The following is a 16,095-nucleotide window of genomic DNA, read 5'->3' on the forward strand; positions in this document are numbered from 1 at the left end:
GCAGCAATTATGGTTTAATGGGCAATTTAAAAATTAATTCCTCATGCAACAAGGTGCAATATTCTTGGATAATTTACAGTAAAGATTATTTGCAACACTGAAGCTCATATCAGAACATTAATTTCTAAGATATGTTGAAGCTGGATACGACGAGGGAAAAGATTTAAAGGGGGCCCGCGAGACAAATATTTCTAGTGTGTGGTGGTTATATTTAGTTTTTATTTTATTTAGAGAATCAGCATGGTGACAAGGCATTCTCAACCAACAAGCCTATGCTGCCTGATTACACACGTGACCAACTGAACAACTAGCCAGTACATATTTGGAACTTGGGAGGAAACCAGAGCACCTGGAGGAAATGCATGTGGTCAAAGGGAGAACGTACAAACTCCTTAGAGACAGCAACAGCTACACTACAATGCTGCCCACATATGAAACAAACTGACGGACGAAGTGGTAGAGGCGGGTATAATTACGATACTTAAGGCGTAGGTAGGAACGGTTCAGGCGCAAATGGATCAAATACATGCAAATGGGACTAGCTCATGTAGGCAGCCCAGATGGCAAGGACAAGTTGGGCCAAGGGGCAGTTTCCATGCTGAATGACTATTAACACCGTGCACCCTACAAATAAACAGCAAATTATTGACAGCAACCTTTTTTTATTTCTGCACTAACTGTGCCTAAAGTGCCTGGCAGCTTCACAGCATTACAGTGATGAATGGTGGTAGTTGTGCTATCAATGGGCTAATTATTAAGTTGCACTGACAATAACTAGCAAAATGACCATAAGACACAAGAGCAGAATTACGCCTTTCAGCACATCGATCCTGCTCCTCAATTCCATCATGGTTAACTTATTATCCCTCTCAACCTCATCTCCTGCCTTCTCTCCATAACCTTTGAAGCCCTTACTAATCAAGAACCTATTAACCTCCGTTTTTAAAAGTACTCAATTACTAGGCCTCCACAGCCATTCTTGGCAATGAATTCCACAGATTCACCACAATCTAGCTAAAGAAATTCCTCCTCATCTCTATTCTAAAAGGACATCCTTGTGTTGAGGTTGAATCCTCTGGTCCTGGACTCCCTCACTATAGGAAACATCCTCCCACATCCACTCTATCTAGGTCATTTAATATTTGATAGGTTTCAATGAGAAGCCCCTCATTCTTCTGAATTCTAGCAAGTACAAGCCCAGAGCCATCAAGCACTCCTCATACATTTACCCTTTCATTCCCAGATCATTCTCATGAACCTCTTCATGTGTGCCATAAACAGGATCAAAATGACAATTTACAAAATTGCAATTTGGAAACATTTTGTTTCTACTTAGCAAGTATGTAAATTACTTAAAAATTAATAATTGCTATGAAAAGAGATTTTAAATATTTTGGATAGTTGATCACATTATGACCCACACAGGGAAGTAAGTAATAGTATAAATTTTGCGAGTGTAAAGAATTTGATTGATTGGATGCATTAAAATTAAATTAATTAAAACAAAGTTGCAAGGAAGAAAAAAGCATGACTAATATTGTAGGAGGTGCAACAGTTATAAGGTTTAAAGAATATAACATCAGATTTTACAGCTATGATGCAGTGACACTTCACTTCCATAATTGTGAAGACATTAATTTCCCTTGGTCTGAATTCTATAATGTCTTTGCTTCTTTTCCATTTGGACTACTCCCCAACGGTTGACAAATTTTTACTTTTTTGGGGTTAACTTTGTTTCCTAGTTTGTAAGATTTAATGTCAAACCCAATGCGCAAAAAAGGTAATAGATCAACATGCCATCTGAAATTCCTTTTCTTCTTCAGTCATTTCAGGTTCGCTCTGTTCTTCCTGGGCTACAGGTGAAGGACTCCTGCTCTGTTTGTCACTGCTTTTGGTTTCAGTCGTTTCATATTCCTCTTCATCATCACTGTCCTAAAACATAAACCAGGACCCAATAAGTTAATATTTAAACTTGAAAGTACACAAGAGAAAAATAAGGACTTATTTTAATGTTTGATAATAACATTGCTATCAGAAAAATAAACACTAATAAGACATAGGAGCAGAATTATGTCTTTCGGCCCATCGAGACTGCTCTGATATTGCTTCATGACTGATTTATTATCCTTCTCAATCCCATTCTCCTGCATTCTCCCCATAACCTATGATACCCTGATTAATCAGGAACTCATCAACCTCTAATTGGTCTCCACAGCCATCTGTGACAATGAATTCTACAGATTCACCATCCTCTGGCAAAGACTCTCCTTTACATCTCTGCGCTAAAAGGATGTCCTCATGCAAAAGTAAGTTGGACCACTGGACAAAGTATTCATGTGATTTTATTTCCCATATTTTTTTTATACAGTCATACAAAAAAGTACACCAAAAAACAGGCCCTTTGGCTCATCTCGTCCATGCCGATCCATTTAATCTGCCTACTCCCATTGACCTGCATCAGGACCATAGCCCTCCATAAAACCTACCATCCATGTATCTATCCAAACTTCTCTTGAACATTGAAATCAAGCCTGTGCGCACCACTTGCGCTGGCAGCTCGTTCCCCACTCTAACGACCCTCTGAGTGAAAAAGTTTCCTCTCATGTTCTTAAACTTTTCATCTTTCACCCTTAACCCATGACCTGTTTATAATCCCTCCTAACATCAGTGGAAAAAGCCTACTTGCATTTATCCTATCTATATCCCTCGATTTTGTAAACCTCTATCAAATCTTCTCTCAATCTTCTATGTTCCAAGCAATAAAGTCCTAACCCATTCTATCTTTGCTTATACCTGGCAACATCCTTGTAAATTTTCTCTGTACTCTTTCGACCTTATTTACAACTTTCCTGTGGTTAGGTGACCAAAACTGCACACAATATTCCAAATTAGGCCTCATCAATGTCTTATACAATCTCAACATAACATCCCATCTCCTGTACTCAATACTTTTGATTTATGAAGGCCAATGTGCCAAGAACTCTCTTTACGACCCTATCTTCCTGTGACACCACTTTCAAGGAATTTTGGACCTATATTCCCAGATTCCTTTGTCCTACCACACTCTTCAGTGCCCTACCGTTCACTGTGCAAGACTCTTGCTGGTCCTACCAAAGTGCAACACTTCGTACTTGTCTGCATTGAATTCCATCAGCCATTTTTCCAGTGGTCCAGGTCCCAATACAAACTCTGATAGTCTTCCTCACTGTCCACTACACCCCCAATCTTTGTGTTATCCGCAAATCTGCTGTTCCAGTTAACCACATTATCATCGAGATCATTAATATAATTCTTTATCCTTATAATTGTTGATTTTTTTTTTGTTGCATGTCATGCTCTGACCAACACCAGGGCAAATTTCTAATATATGTGAATATACACTCAATGCCCACTTATCAGTTACTTCCTTACCGTTGAGTGTACGTTCATGGTCTTCTGCTGCTATAGCCCATCCACTCCAAGGTTCAACATGTTGTGTGTTCAGAGATGCTCTTCTGCGCACCATTGCTGTGATGCTTGATTATTTGAGTCGCTGTCACCTTGAACCTGCCTGGCTATTCTACTCTGACCTCTTTCATTTACAAGGCATTTTCACCCACAGAACTGTCACTCTTTATTTTCCACACCATTCTCTGTAATCTCTAGATTGTTGTGCATGAAAATCCCAGGTGATCAGCAGTTTCTGAGATACACCCTATCCTCGTTATATGCGAGGGATACGTTCCTTGAAGTTGACGCATAATGTGAAATTGCATAATATGAATAATTATTTAAATTGAGAAAATAGGGATGCGTTCCAGAGGGCTTCCTAAGTATGTTTTATCTGTAATTTATTCACATTTTCATACCAATACGACACAAAAGCAGTACCACAAGACAACATTTGTATTATATTTCATCAATTTAAGGTCATATTCAATGTAATAAATGATAGAAAGTTAACATCTGAGGGTGTACAGTACTCACCAACAGTGGCAGGTTTGTTCGCTCCAGGAGGTAAGTGGTTGTTGTGGTGTCGGGCAGCTTTACATAGATAAGGTGGATGGTTGTGGTCGTCAGGATCATATCAAGCACAGCAAGGGGTGAAGGAAGACTCACAGAACTCTTAGAACTGCCGGCAGCAGAAGGTGTTACTGATTTGAATGAAGTGGTGAGGGTTGTTTGCTTGGCAGCATTTTGTCTTAAATTTGCTTGTAGGGAAGAAGGGTTGATGGCAGGGAATGACTGAAATGCTGACTCCGTTCTATACGTGGGTCCACGTCCATCGCCATTTGAGCCAAGTGTTCCGACTTCCACCATTCCCTCACTGTTGGTAAACTCCCGGGATTTTCAAAATCGTCTGTTGCTTGCAGCATCTAAGATAGTTCGCGGTAAAAAAAATACGTACGCCTTGAACGTGGATTACACCTTGGTTGAGTAGTTGAATCAGCGATGTTGTGTTAAGCGGCAGGAAATGCACTGTTCTGTTAGGATGAATGCTGTCCAAATGTTTAGGATGGGCTGGCGCATTGTCAAGCAACAAAAGAACTTTAAAGGCAAGATTCTGTTCCCAGCAGTAGCGTCCCAGAGCTGTGTTACCTTCAGCTGATGCCACGCTGTTTATGATTTCCAACTTCTTTTTCAAGTGTTAAAGCGGTTCTCTGCCGCTCGACTGACGGCCCAGGACATGACATCGGACACTTAGGAGGCATAGTTAAATATTTCAAGCGCAAAATCATTGCACTGTAGGTAAAACCAACAGAAGTTTAAGATCGCGCATCCACACCTTGCCAAAACCAATGTGAGAGTGGCGGGAGAGAGACTGTGAGGCGTGCGCACCTGACTTGTATTGGCGGGAAAGCGGTGCTTCTCATCCCAACAGTGAGACACTGAAGTGTGCGCACGTAACTTGTATTGGCGGGAAGGCAGTGCTCCTCGCATAACTGTGAGTTTTGGACGCGTATAATGAGACGTTGGTAGAAATAGATTCCTCGCATAACTGCGAATCCGCATTGTCTGAAGACGCATATAACGAGGATAGGGTGTACTCAAACCAACCCATGTGGCACCAACAATCATTCCATAGACAGTCACTTGGATCATATCTTCCCTATTCTGATATTTTGTCTGAACAATAACTGGACCTCTTGACCATGTCTGCATGCTTTTCTGCATTGAGTTGCTGGCACATGATTGGTTGATTAGGTACTTGCATTAACAAACAGGTGTACAATAAAGTGGCTCATTAGTACAAATGGCAAATAAAGCTGATCCATAAGTTGACCTTTGGTAATTCAGCAGAATGTTTCATGTCATTGCATTAAGGTTCTCTTCTCAAAGTGATAAAAAAATTTTGAATAGTAAATAGTAAACCCTCCAAGCCAGTAACCCTGTTGCTCCGCACCTCAACTTTCACAAAGCACAGGCAATATTGTTAGTGGAAGTCTCTCTCATTAAAAAGACTTGCAAAAACCTGTAACCATTCTCTGTTGAAAAGCAAAATGCATGTACTTACAAATTTACTTTTGTGAGGCAACCTTGGTCCATCAGTTTCTTCAGGCACATCTTCGGGGTCTTTTTTGTGCTTCGATGACTGAGCCCGCTCTTTTTCTAATCGTTCTTTCTCAAGCTTTTTCTGCTTCTCCCGCTCCATCTTCTCCAGACCCTCGCGAATCCAAGCTGGCAGTGTTCTGCGTTTCACAGCATCTGCAACAAGGTGTCATCGAACATTCCAGGTAAGACGTGTGCGCAAAATTGGGAATTGCTTTATAAAATAGTACCGACACGAATGTCACATGAGCACATTATGCATATAGCAAGCAGGTAGTAAAATAACTGATGTTATTCACAATACTATGAAATGAATTCTCGACCAGATTTCCTAATGTCAGCTATAACGTAAAAGGAAATTCTCACTACTATGGATTAGTTATTTCCTGAAAAGAAAGAAACAAAATGGAAAAATACCACAACAAGCGCCAGAACAATCAGAATGAAAACTAGTTATTTTATATGAAAACTACTAAAGGACCTGCAGGAACCTAAATTACATTGCTCTCAACTCAATATACTTAGGGCTGAAATACATACCAGAAAATTACCTAAAGATTCAACACAAATATTTATCTTGTGTAGAGAAACTGCAAATATAGCAGAGGTGGAATGTGTAAATGTCATAGTTTGGAAACAAATGCCACTGTTATTGGGGTTGTACTTTTGGGAAGATACAAGGTGGTGAAAAAGTGTCAGAGGCTATTATTACTTCATGCGTGGCATACCTATTAGTCCAAAATGAAATGAAGCAAAGTTCAGCCATACCAAAAAGAAATGTTGCAATCGTAATATATAATAGAGAACTAACAGGTGGGATATCTGGATAACTGCATCGTTTCAATTTGGACCCATTTTTAAAAAAGTGATTATACAAGGACACTGGGACCAAATTAGACTGGATAAGTGTTTTAAATTACTAAGGAGTTTGACAAGGTGAATTATTATTATTGGAAAGCCGTCAAGAGACCCAAGAAGAATTTTAGAGGAATCTCTTCATACATAAAATGGAAAAAAAATACAAAATTCAATACCATGTGAACAGTGGAAGTAGTGGATGTAGATTTGATTGCAACACTTAAGAGAAAATTGGATAAGTTCATGAAAGGGAGAGGTATAGTCCAGGTGTGGGCTGACGGGACTAGGCAGTTTGGCATGGACTAGATAGGCGAAAGGGCCCATTTCGGTGTTGTAGTGCGGTATGATTCCATAACTGGATGAAAAAAGCAATTGCCATTATGAAAAGAAACTTGGGAAGAAGGATGGAAGCTTGGGAAATGGACAGCAATATATAATTGGAGAGTAAGAAAATTCCATTTGGATGAAGAAGTCATATTCGGTGTTGTAGACTGTAAGTTGGAAATACTCTTAAATATTATAAGGGGATTCTTGTATTGATTGCTGTAGCTGTTTTTGTAGAGAGATGGGAAAATTCCAAGAAATACTGTCATAAGATTCCTGCTTTCTGTCACTATACCCTATCAAACTCCCTTCTCTAACCCCACCTCAGATACTTCTTGTCATTATTTACAATATATTCAAATAAAGCGAAGAATGAAACAGTTTTTTTATGCCCACGTTTTCCCAAGTTGTCTCAGCATCCAGGGACTTAACCTTTAATGTTGTGCTGATGCAGTTAAATTAGTAATATCATTAGATTTTACTCATTAAGTAATTTACATTAGACTTGCAAGTAACTGGGTGAACTTTTCTAAATGGATAAAGCTTAAGAACATATCAACATGCCAACAGATAATCTAAACAAATTTTATACCAATTCTTCATGTTCAAAACCACTAAGGTTCTAAGATGATCTGAAAGCAGCAATGAACAGTAAGGAACAGAGTAATTTCAAATACATTTTGGAAAATACTTTTGATTGCCGCTTTCTTGCTCTACTGACTAACATAGAACTATTTTTGTAACATAATAAACATATTAAAAAGTTTAAACACACTGAAGTATTTTGTTCATATACAATCTCCAACAATATTTTGTGTTGGAAGGTTCAGTGTCTCAGAAAACAAGAGGCATCAATTCATGAAGCTTCTCAAACATGAGATCACAACTGTTAAATGATAACCTTAAAGGAACCAGATTGTAATCCCTGCAACGTGTGAACATGGCAGTGGACAATCACAGAAACTAAACTTTGCAATATCACAATCAGTAAGGGCAGCGCTGTAGTGTAGCAGTTAACATAACACCTTTTGTATCAGTGACCTGGGTTCTATTCCCGTTGCTACCTGTAAGGAGTTTGCATGTTCTCCTATGACCGTGTGGGACTCCTCCAGGTGCTCCGGTTTTCCCCCACAATCCAAAGATGTGGGCATGCTACGTTGGCACCAGAAATAAGGTGAAACTTTTACATCTTTGGAATGTGCTGGTCATTGATGCAAAAGACATAATTCACAAATAAAGTTAAACTTTAAAATTCTTTTAAATTGTGGACATATTTTCCTCAGTTTGAGGCCAGATTAGCCAAATTTCTTTAGTAATATAAACAAAAACATACAAATGAAATACTACTAAAGGAAATTTTATCAAAAATATATTTCATAAAATTTCTTGCTGACAACATTCATTCTGTGCCAAGAATGACAAATTAAATTTTGCCAGGAAAAACATATTTATCCAGAAAGTTGTAAGTGGCAGAAGCCAGAAGCACAAACTCACCGAGTGCAGGAGGGTCTTGTTTTACTGTTATGGGTGACCGTGGACGATCCCTGTAAGCTGGCCTGTCTCTACGGTTTGGCGGTGGACCAGGTTGCCAGTAAGGTGGATGAAACCCTCCTGGGGGACCAAAAGCTGCACCATGCTGTAAGTTAAAATGTTGTGCACGTTTAAAAGGTTATCTTCGCCAAGACTTCTCATGAGCTTATCACAAATTTATCCTAATCTTTCACTGGATATATAGACATTCTTACACAAAATACATATCAATAAGCAATGCTCATGATAAATAAATTTAAACAAATGTATTATCCTGTAGCAAGGTACTATTTTGTATCCTTACACATATTTTTGCATTTCTAGATTCACAATGCAAGGTAGTGAAAATATTCCACATCCGTGGCAGCTACTACCTTCGATCTGGTTTATTTGCATCCATGGTAGATCAGAGGATAATTAAATCCAGGCTGGATTGGGGACTGGGCTCTCACCCCTGTTGGTGCTGCTCTCGAGTGTATACTCGGTGAAAGACAAATTGGGTCGTATTTGTGCACATGCTCGTCTGAGCACTGACGAGGGCTTGTTCTTGCTCATAACATTCATGCTCTATCAATCTACGGGACATGTCACTTAGGGATTTGGGCTATAACATTTTTTTTCATGTGACTACATGTTTACTGCTACCTTATATATGCTGTATGTGGCCAGTGTTGTGTATGACAGTGCTTTGCACCTTAGCCATGGAGGAATGCTGTTTTGTACGGCTGTGTGCATGAGTATTCATGCATGGTTGAATAATAATTAAACTTGAGAAGGTTTTCTGAATCTAACACTGAATTCTGTTTTGAATCTAACATAAGACCATAAGACCATAAGACAAAGGAGCAGAAGTAGGCCATTCGGCCCATCGAGTCTGCTCCGCCATTTTATCATGAGCTGATCCATTTTATCCTATTTAGTCCCACTGCCCCGCCTTCTCACCATAACCTTTGATGCCCTGGCTACTCAGGTACCTATCAATCTCTGCCTTAAATACACCCAGTGACTTGGCCTCCACTGCTGCCCGTGGCAACAAATTCCATAGATTCACCACCCTCTGACTAAAAAAATTTTTTCGCATTTCTGTTCTGAAAGGGCGCCCTTCAATCCTGAAGTCATGCCCTCTCATACTAGACTCCCCCATCATGGGAAACAACTTTGCCACATCCACTCTGTCCATGCCTTTTAACATTCGAAATGTTTCTATGAGGTCTCCCCTCATTCTTCTAAACTCCAAGGAATACAGTCCAAGAGCTGACAAACGTTCCTCATATGTTAACCCTCTCCTCCCCGGAATCATTCTAGTGAATCTTCTCTGTACCCTCTCCAACGTCAGCACATTCTTTCTTAAATAAGGAGACCAGGAGACCAAAACTGCCCACAGTACTCCAAGTGAGGTCTCACCAGCGCCTTATAGAGCCTCAACATCACACCCCTGCTCCTATACTCTATTCCTCTAGAAATGAATGCCAACATTGCATTCGCCTTCTTCACTACCGACTCAACCTGGAGGTTAACTTTAAGGGAATCTTGTACGAGGACTCCCAAGTCCCGTTGCATCTCAGAACTTTGAATTCTTTCCCCATTTAAATAATAGTCCGCCCATTTTTTCTGCCAAAGTGCATAACCACACACTTTCCAACATTGTACTTCATTTGCCACTTCTCTGCCCATTCTTCCAATCTATCCAAGTCTCTCTGCAGACTCTCCGTTTCCTCAGCACTATCGGCCCCTCCACCTATCTTCGTATCGTCAGCAAACTTAGCCACAAAGCCATCTATTCCATAATCCAAATCGTTGATGTACAATGTAAAAAGAAGCGGCCCCAACACTGATCCCTGTGGAACACCACTGGTAACCGGCAGCCAACCAGAATAGGATCCCTTTATTCCCACTCTCTGTTTCCTGCTAATCAGCCAACGCTCTATCCACGTATGTAACTTTCCTGTAATTCCATGGGCTCTTGTTAAGCAGCCTCATGTATGGCACCTTGTCAAAGGCCTTCTGAAAATCCAAATATACAACATCCACTGCATCTCCCTTGTCTAGCCTACTGGTAATTTCCTCAAAAAATTGTAATAGGTTTGTCAGGCAGGATTTTCCTTTAAGGAATCCATGCTGAGTTCTGCCTATCTTGTCATATGTCTCCAGGTACTCTGTAGCCTCATCCTTGACAATCGACTCCAACAACTTCCCAACCACCGATGTCAAGCTATCACATTCTATATGATCAACAGAGAAGGGCCACCCAGAAAAGTACCACTAGAAGTCTTTGCTATTAGTAATAACAATTTCAGTCAACTTCCAGAATGGTACTATGACAGGCAATACTTTATGTCCTTGAGTCACGCATCAAACAATTGGGATGACGGATCGTCACTCTGACAATCTATTCTGAACCTTTAGAAATCAAGGCTATCGATGAGCAGGATGGCATGATGAGAGGGAGATACTTCTAACATCCAGTATATTTTGTTTCGCTGCTTGTAGGTGGCACAATAGCGTAGAAGTTAGCACATCGCTTTTACCGACTGAAGTTTGATTCTTCCCACTGTAAGGAGTCTACAAGGTTCTCCCTATGACTGTGTGGGTTTTCTCCGGGTGCTCTCGTTTCCTCCCACATTATAAAAATGTACAGTTAGGGTTAGTGAGCTGTGGGCATATAATGTTGGCAACAATTGTGGACTGCCCAAATGATTTGATTTGATGCATTTTACCATGTTTTGATATTTTGATTTATAAACTGAAGCTTTATAAATCTTTATGGATAATTACTAAGGGACAAATACTACACGAGCACCATTATATTTTGCAGCCAAATTGGTCATTCTTAATTAAAAGACACGAAATCCATCTGTGGACCTCACAATCAAGTCAAGCGACATAAGAGTTGCCTCACATTACAGCAAATACGGAACTTAAATAGGTGATGTTGCTGTTGATTGATATAATTGAGGAATATAAGGAAGTAAGCATCTTGAAAGGTAAAAATGTTTTCCTGTTTATCTCACGTAAACAAAACCAATATTGGTTTGAAGTCTGTGTCACGATGGCATGAATGCTTATACACCAAGAATGAAACTGCATTAAACAAATTTACCTGATAATCAAACTGGCTGACGGGCACAGATCCCATTCCAAAGTTTTCTGGTGCTCCTCCAAAATTGTTGTTATTGACTTGATTGAACATACGCCTAGAGTCTGGAGCAAACTCACCACTGTCCTGGCTATTGTCCTCTGATGGAGGGACTATGTCCATGGGAGCTGGGGTCGGTATCCACTGCTGGTCTGGTGGTGGGGGAGGTGGTCGATGATGTTGCATTCCCCAGTCTAGTAAACACACAAACAGAAATTCAATACACATTGCAGAGTCTAACAAACTGGCAATTGTCAATTTCTTTGTTTACAGATACAGCCCCTCCAGCCCAATAAGCCACACGGCAGAGTAAGCCACCTATTTAACCCTAGCCTAATCAAAGGACAATTTACAATGAACAATTAACCTACTAACTGGTACGTCTTTGCTCTGTGGGAGGAAACTGGAGCACTCGGCGAAAACCCGTGCGCTCACGAGGAAAATGTACAAATGTCTTACAGATGGCGTTCAAACTGAACTCTGAACTCTAGTCTGCCGTAAGCTGCAATGACATTGCACTAACCACTGTGCTGCCATGGCATCTATCACTGCAGAACAAGTACACTTCTCTATTATAATTGGAATCTAAGTTTTAAAATGAATACATTACAGAAAAGTAACTGTGGAGCTTTATTTGAATTAAGGCACACAATATTTTTGGGAAATATGGTAACATTTTTGAGGGAATATTTAATTCCGTGTGCAGTGTTTTCCATCAGGTAGACTTAAGAGTAAACATGAGGAAGAAATTAAGGACAATTGGCTCCATGAATTACAAAGACGGGGAGAAATTGTGTTTATGAAACCTGGGAACATGGCAGCAGGCATCAACTGGAAACGGGGCAAAAAATTGTGCGAATGCTACAAATGACAAGCTGATAGCCTAAGGAAGGGTGTCATTAATAAAAGGGATTGGGGAAATAAGATGCAGCATGATGAGGAGAGAACTATTTAACAATAATCTTTTAGAATATAAAAGCAAGGATGTATTGCCGAGGCTTTAGAATGCATTGATTATACTGCGCTTAGAGTATTGTGAGCAGTTTGGGCCCCTTATCTAAGAAAGTACGTGCTGGCATTGGAGAGGGTCGAGAAGGTTCATGAGAATTATTCCAGGAATGAAAGGGTATGAGGAGCATTTGATCGCTCTGGACCCGTACTCACTGAAGTTTAGAAAAGTGAGGGGGGATCTCCTTGAAACCTTTTGAATATTTAAAAGCCTAGATAGAGTGAATGTGGAAAAGATATATCCAATAGTAGGGGAGTCTAGGACCAAAGGGCACAACTTCGTAATACCCAATTAAAACAGTAATGAAAAGGAATTTCTTTTGCCAATGGTGACTAACCCATGGAATCCATTGCCATAGATAGCTCCAGAGGTATATTTAAAGAAGAGGTTGATGGGTTCTTCATCAAACAGGCTGTCAAAGGTTATGAGAAGAACACAGGAGAATGGGGTTGAGGGGGATAATGAAACAGCCATGATGGAATGGCGAAGCAGACTTGATGGGCTGAATGGCCTAATTCTGCTCCCATGTCTTCCAGTCTTAAAGAAAGGTAATTTGGTTAAAGAAGTCACCTATGTATTTTTCACCACAAAGGGAATATTTTTGACAAAAACAATGATAATGTGCACATATTTTGCCACAATATTATCCACCTTTTTTCCCCCAATACTCCCCTAGGTGGAATATATTGTTTTGAATCTTCTCTCAATTTTCCATAAAGGAGGAAAATTTCTGCAAATCTTGCCCATGGGAAAAATAAGTAGGTTAAAGCATTTGAATGGTAACACAGTATATGACTGATCAAAGAAAATAACTGGATGCCCAACTTGCTCATTCTTATTCTATACTTCACTGTGCTAATTACTTACTGGTGCAGATAGATCAGATAGAAGGTTTGCATGTCCATATCCCTCCAGCCTCCTTGTATCCATGTGCCTATCCAAATGTCTCTTAAGAGCCTCTAATGTATTCGCCTCTACCACCACACCAGGTAGTACATTCCAGGCATCCACAACTCTGAGCAAACAACTTACCCCTCACATCCTTTAAACCCACCCACTCTCACCTTCAATGCATGCCCTCTGGTATTAGACATTTCAACCCTGGAAAACAGATATTCTCTGTCCACTCTACCTGTGCCTCTCATAATCTTGTAAACCTCTCTCAGATCTCCCCTCAGTCTCTTGTGCTCCAGAGAAAACAACCCAAGCTTATCCAGCCTCTTGTGTTAGCACATACCCTCTAAACTAGGCAGCATCCGGTAGACCTCTTCTGCACCCACCCATCTACGTTTTCATGGAAGTCATTTATATACATTATAAACAGCAGAGGTCCCAGCATAGATCCCTGCAGAACACCACTAATTACAGATCTCCAGCTTGAATAAGTCCCTTCAAAATGTAGATATGTGGGTTAGTAAATTTGTGGATGATACCAAGATTGGTGGAGTGGAGGATAGTGTAGAATGGCAAAGAGGTGCCCAATGCATCACGGGCACCAGCCTACCAGCTATCAAGGACACATATATGGAAAGGTGTTGGAAAAGGGCCAGTAGAATCATGAAAGATCCAACCCACCCCACCAACGGACTGTTTGTCACACTCCCATCAGAGAGGAGGCTATGTAGCATCCATGTCAGGACCACCAGACTCAAAAACAGTTACTTTCCCCAAGCAGAAAGGCTGATCCAACACCTCCACCCATTAACCCACCCTTCCACACCCCCAACCACCACTACTTTATCATTTCTTGTCAGTCATCTTATGCGTAGATACTCATGTGCCTCATGTCACTTAACGGACATATAATCAATCTACGTATATGAGCTATGTGATGTATTTATATTAATTGTGTTTTTTTATTATTGTGTTCTTTATCTTAGCGGGGGTTTTTTGTGCTGAATTGGATCCGGAGTAACAATTATTTCATTTTCCTTTACATTTGTGTACTGGAAATGACATTAAACAGTCTTGAATAAGGGAATAACTCAATTATAGTATAGTTCCAACTGACAACATCTCAAATTAACAAACATCTCTGAAAGTAAATAAATACAAACCCTGTTCCCACATTCTGTTGAAATTAGGATCTCCCGGAAAGCTTCCATGATTTTCTTGACTATTTTCAATACCATGTACCGCCTGTCCATTGGGTATTATCACTGGCTGTTGCGGTGCTGCAGATTCCTCGGAGGCCTCTCTCTGAGCAATCCAGGCTTGTGCTAATGCCGCCCAGTCAATCTGACCTGCACAAAAAGGTTATTATAAAGATAATATCACACTGGATGCAGAGCTTTGTAACTTTTCATAAGTATATTAACATTTATTACATTTAATGAACAATATGTCTTTTCAACTGAGAAGCCCCCTGTTGATTGGGGTTGACCATGGAGATAACACAAGCCACAGCAGTATGATATGGAGAGTAAGCTGGTGCCAATACAACTAATGAATCAAAAGGAATGGCAGAGATTGATACAGCAGCATTACAGAAGTTGCCAGTCGGCGTTGAACTCAAAGTAGGACTGCCTTTGGAACTCCAGCTTCAGATTTTTCCTTGGGGCTTACTCCCAAAGCCTTCCCCATGAGTGGACAGTGGAGGTTTGAGATCCGTTTTCTTTCTCCTAGATGAGATGCCAGCCACGGCTGACAAGCCCCATCTGCCCAAATCGTCTGATTTTAAGATGCCAGTAACCTGCCCTTGCCCCCTCTTCTGTCAGTAGAAACAGTTCTGCCGAGCTTAGTAGCTAAGTCACGCATGCAGGCCAGGAGCTGGACTTGGTTGTCAGAGGCTAACTGAGACACCATTGTGAGCATTTTGTCAACTGAGAAAATGCAGCTTTATCGGTAGGATTTGTAATAAGTATCTGATGTGTTGGCCTGTATCTGGTGACCTGTGATAATTATTAATTGAAGATGAGGTTAAAGGAAAATATTTTCATGGAGAGTACCTTAGGATCAAGGATGACTTATTTCCAGTCCAATTCTTTTGGTTCTGAGGAAGTTGGTGCGATAATGTGGGATCCATAGACTCACCAAGGTGTGGCAGGAGGTACTTGAAAGGCCATTCACGAGAGCGGGAAGGGCTTGAGCCAAAATGTCAACTTTCACCATTTGCCTCCACAGATGCTGCTGAGTTGTTCCTGTAACACTTTCCTCACGCTGTTTACAGTACACCTGGAAGAAATTCTGAACGCCACTTTGCCATCAGAGGCCATAGTCTCCTGAGATGGCAAGGATATCACTTCCCCACCCCAAGGAGCCTCTGAGAAGTAGTAGTCTGAGAGGGGACACGGACATTGGTATCCCACTGATGGATTTAGATTTTGGAAGAGACAACGTTGGTGGTAACTTCTTATATTGTATCAGATTGATTGTGAGAATGTGGCAAGTACGCATGTGGCCAATCAACTGCACGGTGAATTGATTGGGCCTCCTACATGACAGAGGTACTCTCTTCTGGGCGGTTGTAGTTGTTGCTCTGTGCATATGTAGCACTCTTCATTGTTTTAAGGCATCTTCCCCAGCACGTACTTTTGCAATTTTATACTGTCAACATAGCAAACATCCTGACATCAGACATTCCGCATCGGGTTTGGTGCAGAATTCTGCCACAATATACAAAAACTACAGCAAACTGTCAGGTCAGCAGACAAGGTCATTGTCAGCAGTCTCCCATCACTGGAGGACTAGTATGTGTCCAGGACAAAGA

General features: G+C 40.6%; 1 protein-coding gene across 6 annotated transcripts in view; it reads right to left on the reverse strand.

The window, feature by feature from the left end:
* Window positions 1-16,095, reverse strand: part of pnisr (PNN-interacting serine/arginine-rich protein) — a 44,350-nt gene that overhangs the window by 18,736 nt on the left and 9,519 nt on the right. For 5 of the 6 annotated variants that reach the window (XR_011883431.1, XR_011883432.1, XM_072245668.1 and 2 more), the window contains exons 3-7: window positions 14,444-14,629; window positions 11,342-11,571; window positions 8,206-8,347; window positions 5,495-5,685; window positions 1,798-1,932 (exon numbers count right to left, since the gene is read on the reverse strand). Coding sequence is in view for 3 of the 6 variants with exons in the window: in XM_072245668.1 (XP_072101769.1) it covers window positions 1,798-1,932; window positions 5,495-5,685; window positions 8,206-8,347; window positions 11,342-11,571; window positions 14,444-14,629 (884 nt within the window). In the remaining 3 variants the exon portion in view is untranslated. Of the gene's footprint in view, window positions 1-1,797; window positions 1,933-5,494; window positions 5,686-8,205; window positions 8,348-11,341; window positions 11,572-14,443; window positions 14,630-16,095 lie in introns of those variants that run through there. The other variant, XR_011883433.1, reaches the window with a different exon arrangement.

The sequence above is a fragment of the Mobula birostris genome, chromosome 2, assembly GCF_030028105.1.
Source record: "Mobula birostris isolate sMobBir1 chromosome 2, sMobBir1.hap1, whole genome shotgun sequence".
NCBI classification, from domain to species: domain Eukaryota; kingdom Metazoa; phylum Chordata; class Chondrichthyes; order Myliobatiformes; family Myliobatidae; genus Mobula; species Mobula birostris.